The 10,009-nt window shown below is 35.1% G+C and overlaps 2 protein-coding genes across 2 annotated transcripts; one reads left to right on the top strand and one right to left on the bottom strand.

Annotated features, from left to right (window-relative positions):
* On the top strand, positions 221–2,772 carry LOC109207136 (glycosyltransferase family 92 protein RCOM_0530710-like). Its single transcript, XM_019370025.1, has 2 exons — positions 221–641; positions 1,068–2,772. The coding sequence occupies exons 1-2, from the start codon at positions 512–514 to the stop codon at positions 2,582–2,584; spliced, it is 1,647 nt and encodes a 548-aa protein (XP_019225570.1). The 5' UTR covers positions 221–511; the 3' UTR covers positions 2,585–2,772.
* On the bottom strand, positions 3,387–5,709 carry LOC109222923 (putative E3 ubiquitin-protein ligase RING1a). Its single transcript, XM_019387213.1, has 6 exons — positions 5,339–5,709; positions 4,820–4,905; positions 4,509–4,750; positions 4,342–4,391; positions 4,182–4,256; positions 3,387–4,061 (listed from the first exon to the last, which is right to left on the bottom strand). Exons 1-6 carry the CDS (start codon positions 5,596–5,598, stop codon positions 3,563–3,565), a joined length of 1,212 nt encoding a protein of 403 aa, XP_019242758.1. The 5' UTR covers positions 5,599–5,709; the 3' UTR covers positions 3,387–3,562.

A 10,009-nucleotide genomic window follows, 5' to 3' on the forward strand; every position in this document is an offset into this window, starting at 1 on the left:
TTGGTAAATCTTTTAACTTTCTCTTCCTGGGGAGGCTTATAGTACAGCATAGAAACTGAACAGAAAAAGAGAAATTTTATTAAAAAATGGTATATGAGGAATTATGTGTCTCAATTATCAACATTTTTTTATTACATAAAAGAACCCACGAAAATGGAATTTGATACAAGACAGTGAAAGAAACAACTAGCGTGGCAATTTGAATTTTCAATGTTGAAATAAACTAAAGCAAAAAAAGAAAGAAGTTGGAAGAAAGTGGGAGACCTTATACTAACTTGTTTCTTATTTGGCAAAATAAAATTAACGAATTTGACATTTTTGACCAAGTATAAAGTCTGCTACTAATATGCTGCTACAGAATCTACACAGAAAACGAAAATTCCCAGAAGAAGAAGAAGCTGATGATCATAAGATCATCGTCATCTCTGTTCAAAAACAGAGTTTTAGCAACAGGGGAGGGTGATTTTGAATCATTAAAATAGTGAGTTTGGCTCAAATTTCTGTCTTTAATATGAAACATCGTAAAAAACGTACGATTTTGGCAACCATCCAAATTCCTAGGAGATTTTTGTTCTGGTGTACTCTTCTTCTTGTCTGCTTCGCTGGCTTCACTTTTTCCTCTGTTCGTCTTCTTTTTCGAGGTATTACTGCTAATTCTCATTTAATTTAAGTGTTTTAAACTACTCTTATATTAATTTCATTTCCAAATACTGCTCTTTTTCCTAGCAATAAATACTGCTTGATGAGTTCAACTTTATGTTTTGGTCAATGTACCAATTGCACTTAATTATAGTTTCAGAACATAATATTTGTTGCAATTTAAGTGATATTCCACGTAACCATTGAGTTTATGCTGCATCTGCCCCTGTATTTTGTTGCCTATTCTTTTCCTAAATTCAGTTTCGATATTTTGATTATTTGCTTAATTGTATGTTTTTTGACCTAGTTCTTATGATAGGAGCGGTTAATATTTTTGAAATATGATGATTGATTAACCTTTCTAAATATGGTAATTTGATTAAAGTATAAAGTTGGATAACTAGTACCTTTCCATTTCCGAACTACAGGGTTCCATCCATGGCGGCTGGCGGCGAAGACAGCGATCTCCGGTGTTTCACCGGAATTCTCAATAATAGAAACCGTCGAATTCCCAGACGAGACGCTTGTTTTCCTAAAATACCCTCCTTTAACTCCCTTATTTACCAAACATGACATCGACTGTCTCTACCTTACTCCTAATAATTCTTCTCAATCTCCACACTCAGTTGAAAATGATGAACTTTTGAGCCAACAAATAATCCATTGTCCCATGATCAATCCACGTGGCATGCTGACGTCACTTTCCGTCGAGCCTACTGGTCACACTTTCCCAATTGGGCCCACACGCCGGTGGCATTCTTTGGCCTATGAGGCCATGATTGATCACGATAACACAACTATAGTTTTTGTCAAAGGCTTTAATCTTCGGGGCGGAAAACAATCCGACCCGTCAAAATTCAAGTGTGTTTATGGTTGGGATATTAAGAAGCCCAAGTTATTGTTACAATCAGATGTCATATCCATTGCTCAAGAAATTGTTAGATGTGAAACTCCATTGAGCATTTTGAATAATCCACAGAGGTTTATTGGTAGTAACATGGATCAGCCCATTAAGGTTTCTGTTAGAATGGTTGGTAAAGAACCTTTAGAGTCCATAGCGAGTCCTAAACGCCGTCTTCAGCTCAACTTGCCAGGTCAAAAACAGCATCAAATGTGTGTGTGCACAATGTTAAGGAACCAGGCAAGTTTTTTGCAAGAATGGATCATGTACCACAGTAAAATCGGAGTACAACGTTGGTTCATTTACGACAATAACAGCTTGGATGACATTGAAGATGTCGTTAAGGTATTATCAGTGGATCAGAATATAAACGTGACACGACATGTTTGGCCTTGGATCAAGACTCAAGAGGCTGGTTTTGCTCATTGTTCTTTACGAGCAAGGGATGTGTGTGAGTGGGTTGGTTTTATGGACGTGGACGAGTTCTTCCACTTGCCTACTGCTCTGTCATTACTTGACGTATTGAGAAATCAATCCCAGAATTCTAATAGTAATGTTGCTGAGTTGCGGGTCTCGTGCCATAATTTTGGACCATCGGGGCTCAAGCAAGTCCCTGCACAAGGTGTGACGATGGGTTACAATTGCAGGATGATTGCACCAGAGAGACACAAGAGTATAGTGAAACCAGAAGCATTGAATACAACATTAATCAATGTGGTTCATCATTTTCATTTGAAGTCTGGGTTTAGGTATGCTAATATGGATAGAAATGTGATGGTGATTAACCATTACAAGTATCAAGTTTGGGACGTATTCAAGGAGAAATTCTACAGGAGGGTAGCTACTTATGTGTCTGATTGGCAACAAGATAGAAATATTGAGTCCAAAGATCGTGCCCCGGGTTTAGGGACACGAGCTGTTGAACCACTGGATTGGTCTAGTCGATTTTGTGAAGTTATTGACACTGGCCTAAGAGATCGAGTAGCAGAGATGTTCACAGACCCGAACACTGGTCATTTACCCTGGCAAAAATCACGGACATGATCTGAAGTTTTCGACTTAGTGGATACAGGGGGTGATCATTTCTTTTTGTGTTATTTGTACATGAAATAGTCGACATATTCTTTTTGTACATGAATTTACGTCACAACCAAAAGATAATTAGAAAACGAAAGTTGATTGTTCTATGTACCCGTACTTGTATCTGGTGAAAGTCAAACTCATTTTTAGCATCTTATGACGTGCATTCCTTTGTGATTTTGATTATGAAACCAATAATTGAGCTACAATAGAATATGTTCTGTAACATGAGATGACCTATATCCTCATATTATATGCATTTCTATACATTCACTCAACATTCTCTCATATTCCTCTCTGGAGACACCAAAAAACAAAACATGACTCAGCTACAAGAATATTTCATGTCCCACATTATAATATTTCATGGCTGACTATCAATGTAACGGATCATTGCCGATCCTTTGACTTCATCAACAAGATTCTGGCATATACAACAGCTATCATTCGTATGATCAGAATTAAAAAGAGAGTAATAACAAAACAAAACACACACACACACACACACATTTACTAAGCGTCAATAAGTTGTTCAAACTATATATTGTCCTTTTAAGCTTGTTATAGAGATTAGTCTTTTAAAATGTCAAGAAACAAGGCCTGTCAAAGAAGCTTGCAACAGAGGCATTTGTTTTTCAAAACATTCCATTAGATTTCAACTCACATTCACAGGATTCACCCTACATCAGATTCTTTTACTAGTTCCCCCCTGCAGAACCAGTTTTTATATAAACTTGCTTAGACTGCGATACCAAGAAAGCAAACGAGTTGTAATAGCTGAATTTTAGAATTTAACAACTCGTTTGCTCCTATAAAAGTTACAACTCCTATAGACTTAGTTTCAAGTTTCAAGCATCAGAACTCGATAAAAAATTACAACTAACAATGGCTTATGGTACAACCTCAGGTGTTCCAAGTGCAATGGAAAATAAAATACAAAATTTATGTTCCACGGCCTCCTCTAACACGAATGTTAATGGCTCTTGACGCCATGGCCCTTAAATTTGCTCTGGCTAGAGCGAGCGAGCTCCTGTACTGCTCATCAGCAGAACTCCTTGTCCTAAAGGATTCCATGAACTCCTCTCTCTGCATTCTCAGTGCCAATGCAGCATCCTCGTCTTGGCTTGGTAACTCCCTCCTCGAATTATTGTCTCTATTTCTGCTTGGCATTACAGCAGCTTGGACACTTTGTCTTCTCATGGAGCGAGAATTCCTTCTTTCTTGACTACTAGGACCAGATTCTGGACTGTTAAGCGCAAACACTCTTGATATTCTGCTGCTAGTGATGTTAGAATGAGCTGTAGCAGCTTTTAATGGACTTTTGCGTCGAGCTTCTCTACTATTCAAAGCTCCAGCAGCTTTTCTTGCTTCTATTTCTTTAGGAAAAAGAAGCTGAATTGTATTCCAAAGTACTGTGTTTACAGTGCAAGATCTTCCATTGCTGCAAATATCAAGTTTAACAGGAATATATCATACTTGAAACAACTGAAACACCAACTGAAATCCTTTTTAAGCTTCTCTAATTACATTTAAATGAAATATCATCCTAAGTTGTACCTACCTTATAAGCTGCCTGCACTTTGGACATTTCTTTCCACATTTATCAGCAGCAGATCTCAGACACTTCTTGCAAAAACTAGAGAAATAAAATTAACAAAATAGTCAGAGTCAGTGAATTTATGAATGAATGTAACTTGATGAGAATGTCATTTAGATTCTACCTGTGACCACAAGGAGTGGTACTAGGTTCAAAACATATCTCCAAACAAATCTGCAAAAATTCAAAGAAATTATTTCTAAAATGAAATAAGAAATGCAATAAAAAACACCCCTCTATAGATAAATGAAAAGGCGCATCATCAAGGTTCAAGAACGGATCGACTCTTACAGCGCAAGAAAGCTCTTCACGAAGTCGATCAATGCATGGAAATGCGGATGAAGAAGAGGCTGAAACAGAACATCCTTGTTCTTCCAATCCTGCAGCTCCTTTCTTCTCTGCTTTCTGAATAGATTTTGATTCTATGTTCTTATCAGAAGATGAAGCAGAACATCGCGGTTCTTCTGATGCCTCAGCTCGTTTCTTGTCTAAATTCTCAATGGATTTTGATTCTGCCTCCTTTTTCTCGCTTTCTACAGAGAACACCAACATCAGGAAACTATCTACTATCAGTCTAATTCAATCAGGAGCTCATAATTTACCTTGTTTGGCAGTGTCATCCTCGTCATCCAGATCAAGAACAGTCACAGGTATGGACTCAGGGCTCCTCTTCTGAACCCTTCTTTTCCTGAAAAAGATCACAAATTTTTAACATTTCCCAATACCCCATCAAAGAAAAGTGACTAATAATATAATCAGACAAGGTTTGATCCAAATCTGGATCCTGACATATAAGCAGTGATTGCACGGACTATATACATTACAACAACAACAACAAAGCCTCAGTTCCAAACAAGTAAAGTAAACACAGACAAATCAAGGGGATTCAACATTTACTACATATAATAAAAAATAATTTTGATCTTGTGTATACAATGTAATTTTTTGGCTAAGGGGATTGATCCCGCTGGTTCTGCCCCAGGAGGTCGGCTATATAAATTCTCTCTGACCATGTTTACTCCATTCAAATCATTTCATGCCAATACTATGCACTATATACGTATATAAGTTTATTTTAAAAATTTACTGATATGTCTATACATATAAATAGTGCAAAGTACCTTCTGGAGTTTGTTGGGGGAGTCTTGAAATGCAGCAAATCGGAACGTTTCTTTTGTTTAGGAAGGCGATCGGGAGTGTCTTCAACGACAAGACTGGCAATAAGAAGAGCTTCTTCGTCCCAACCAGCCATAGCAGCCACTGATCTGAAATTTGGGCTGAACAAAGAATCGACTCTTTCTCCATTTTTGGGTTCTTCAGATTGTTTAATTGGGTCGTTTTTTGTGTTAAGGGGACTCTTGATTGAATCTTCGTTCACCATCCTATTTTTTTTCCTCTTACTCCCTCTGTTCTTGTGATGAAGTTCCGAGAAAGAATGAGAAAAGGCTCTAGGATTTAACGGTCATTTTTCTTTTGAATGAGATTCTTCTTGATTTCGTTTGGGTAACGGCTATATTTAAGCCGATCAGGTGTGTTGTGGTACAGTTTAGTATGCTGTACTCTTCCTTTTATTTTCTTTATTATTTATATTATATTTAATTTTATTTTTCAAGGACTCTATTGCTTATTGCTGTTTCTTTTGGCTCTTTCTGAAAATGGAAAATATCTATTTAGGTCCCTCGGTTGTTGCAATATACATTGTGCACACCTCAAAAAAAGCATAAATGTTATAAAACAATAAAAGAAGAAGAATATTGCAGAGAGAAGTAGGGAGAGAGAATTCTTATTGATTTTTTGGATGAATTACAATGGAATAGAACCCTCTATTTATAGGGAGATAGTGACTTAGCCACCAAGTAATTAACCCTAGAATCTCTCTAAATATGGACATTCACCATAAATAGAATTCTATTTATAACACTCCCTCTGAATGTCTATTCAACAGATAATGTGCCTCGTTAAAACCTTAACTAAAAGAAAACCCAATGGGAAAAAAAATTCTAGAAAAGGAAAAAGAGTACACATGTTTAGAAATGCACCTATTGGTTGCCTCGTTAAAAACCTTGCAAGTAAAACCCAGTGGGACAAAACCTTGCAAGGGAAAAATAGTGCAACGCGCATTAACTCCCCTTGATGAGAGCATCAATTCACATCCTTAAGCATTTGCATTCCAATCTTGTGCACAATCGTTGATAGATATTTGATAAACAATATCAGCCATATTAACTTCAACAAATTTGTTTCACCTTGAAATCATCATCCCTGATAGATGTATTGTCTTCATATGATCTTGTTGTAATCGTTAGTTCAATATCTTCACATAGAGGTGAAAACTCTTGCTATCACATTATCATGCCTATAGTTATAGCAAGATACATTTGTGCACAAATTGCACTAAGGAAGTGGTACTTCAAGATCAAGAATTGTATATGCTTCAAGCAACTAAAATCCTTCATGGATTGTCATATAAATTAAGTCAAAGCCATATAGTAGACTTTAGATGCATATCAAGTTTTCATGTCATGCTAGACATATATGATATCGAAAACTGATTGCACATACCATTGACTTTATACCTTCAAGTGTTTGGACTGTAGGTCCAAAACAACATGTCTTTCATATGAAACCAAATTCTACTTGAATTGTCTCTCTTCTATTTGGCCAATATTTTTTGTGTCTATATTCGACAGACTTAAGATCCTCATCTATACTTAGCGCTATCATAGATATCGTCGACGAACATTTTATATCGGTTTCAACCTCCTAATTTTTCATAAAGACATAACATAGAGATCTCTTCATTCATATATTCAGGTACCTGAATCTCTCATGAGATTTTATGAAGTGTTATGTCATGTGATCTTCTAGATCACTTGCCTCCTTTAATATGATCATTTTGATCATTTGCTCATCTTCTTTATCAAGAAGTTTATTTGAAACAGACTTGTCTATATGCTTCAAGCGTACCATAGACTTTGTCATTCTAGGACTTAATAAGAGCATTTGCAATGAGAATATAGTTACTTTCTTTCGGTCAGCAAATGCGTCCGGCATGCTTTGCAATATATTGCAGATGAATTATCTTTTATGAACTTCAAGTTCATATTATCTTATTCGAGGATCGAGATGTATAAATAATAATTCATTCCATGTAACTTTTTCTCAAATGTTATCATCTCTCCCCATCTTGTTAGAAAAACTAACTTGCTTCATCATCTTTGTGCGTTTGGTGTTAATCAAAATATACACCGCACATCAATAATAATAATAAGATGGAATTATTTGGTTCCTGACCCTGAACCACTCGTGAGGGGAGAATGTAATATACTTTCGTATATAACCTATATCAAACTGATATAGATAACTTTGTTCTCATAAGCAATAGTTTAGCTATTAAGTAGAGGCACTTAATAAATTATTTTGCTAAACCAACTGTGATGTAAACCAACTTATCAAGATGAACTTCTTGAATAGAAAATCTGGAAATTATGCTCTAAATCAAATTATTGAGCAAGTTACCTCGCAAACACCATGTTGCGGGTTAATAATAATCGCACATGTAACCATCTCATAGATGCATCTTATGTGGTATACATGGCAGGTGAATGGGCCCATATTCACCTTTGATATTTCCAGCATTCATGGGATTCAATCCCAATTTTAATTGGTCTATTAATTAATGAGAACAAGCAATATAAGAGAATTCGTAAAGAACTTTCTAGTTCTTTAATATTTACCCATGTGAATTCTCTATTATTTTTGCACATCATACATGAATTAACATGGCTAAACCAATTATGCCAACTGAATAAATTATCAATATTGATAAACTTCAGGTTTACACCATGATGTGTGCAATTATGAATAAACTCCAAGTTTATTATGATATGGGTTTTTATATCAATAAACATCCACTTTATTGTGGTATTCTTTTATTTGTGTAGTACAAACTGGAGAATAAAGCGGGTAGCTTTTCACATACATATTACCCCGCTACAAGTTGTAGTAATAGAAGATATTAAATCTTTCCTTTATTTATAGTCTCAATATAATCAATCGCTTTCGCGTATACTTTGGAAACTGAATAAGTTTCTTTGAGACTTACTACAACACAATACCTTATTGGTAATCAATTGTGTTTCTCCAAAATAGTAATAATTGGCTCTTCCAGAGTTCTCAATTAATTTTGTAGTACCACATATTCATCAACATCCATATGGTGAATATCTCTTTTAAAGAGAAAGTTATACCATTATGGTTATGGTCAAAATTATATGCAAGATCTGTTTCTTGCATTACCGTTGTCTTTTAACAATCACAATGCCAAAATATTTTGGCGTACAATAGGTACATGACCAATGACCATTCATGTCATAATAATGACATTATTTTCTTATATCATCTCAAACCTCCTTTTAGAGGTGAGTGTGGTATATTCACTACCACTAGCACGTTCATATTCTTTGAAGAATGAATATGTATTCATAAATCAGATGTTGTCACATTCGCATCATGAACGGACCATAATCATCTATATGTGCTTTACAAAATCTCATGTCAAATCGATGACAAATATTTTTCACAGAGTGAAAGATTATTTTGAGAATCCTTATTGTTCTCATTACCACAAATGATGGCGATTATAATTTCGTCTATTGCCGCGTCCATATTCATTGATACATTCATAGTAATAATTTTGTCTTCTTTCAGACTTATCACATACTGCTATCACATTCTCTTAAGGGAATGAGAATGGAGCAAATTCAATGGGACGGGTTTTCAATTCTTTGTCCACAATCATACATGAATTTGATCATGTCGAGGCATAGAAATTTTACCATTTCAGGTGGTTATAATTTCTTACAAACTCCATTAGAGTTGTAATCAAACTTTGTTGTCTTTGCTTGTATTTAAAATCAAAGTATAGAATAAAAGAGAAAAATACGGTAAAATACTTACCTTAAATCCAGAATTTAATCATGAAGGAAGTTCATGGAATAATTGACAATCATTATGCTCAATCCCAAAGCTTCTACTCAATTGGTTAGAGGCTCGTGCTGATAACGTGTTATAAAACAATAAAAGAAGAAGAAGAATATTGCAGAGAAAAGTAGGTAGAGAGAATTCTTATTGATTTTTGGGATGAATTACAATGGAATAGAACCCTCTATTTATAGGGAGATGGTGACTTAGCCACCAAGTAATTAACCCTAGAATCTCTCTAAATATGGACATTCACCATAAATAGAATTCTATTTATAACAATAAATATTATCTTAGTAAAATGGTCTACTGTACCGTAGCATTAAAAGGTTTTTGTAGTTAAATAGTAATAACATATGGAATTTTTACATTCCTATGCCACATAGGAAACTTTATTACCCTCAATGTTTAAGGTTTGACTTAATTACACTTAGTATACCAAATTACCAATTCTATACCATAGTGTATTTTAGCTTGTAGCTTGTAGCTTTAATTTTTCCTCAAAAGCTCGGACCGAATCAATATCCTGTCGGAAACTTGCAACTGCCATATTATGCAATAGGAAGAAATTCAATCTACGGTTAATGCCAAAAACACTTTAATTTCTGCAACAAATATGAAAATAGGACTCTTCTTTTTTCTAACGTACTTATTAATATAAACCAAATAAGAAAAGACCTTCTATTTATTCTACAACTACCATTCTGCCTTCTAAATATATACATTAAAATATGATGGTGTCGCTGTATGTATTTTTATACGTACTAGGTGTAAGATAAGTTAAAAAATCCTCACCAGGAGATTCAGTC

The sequence above is a fragment of the Nicotiana attenuata genome, chromosome 2 (genome assembly GCF_001879085.1).
Source record: "Nicotiana attenuata strain UT chromosome 2, NIATTr2, whole genome shotgun sequence".
Lineage (NCBI taxonomy): Eukaryota > Viridiplantae > Streptophyta > Magnoliopsida > Solanales > Solanaceae > Nicotiana > Nicotiana attenuata.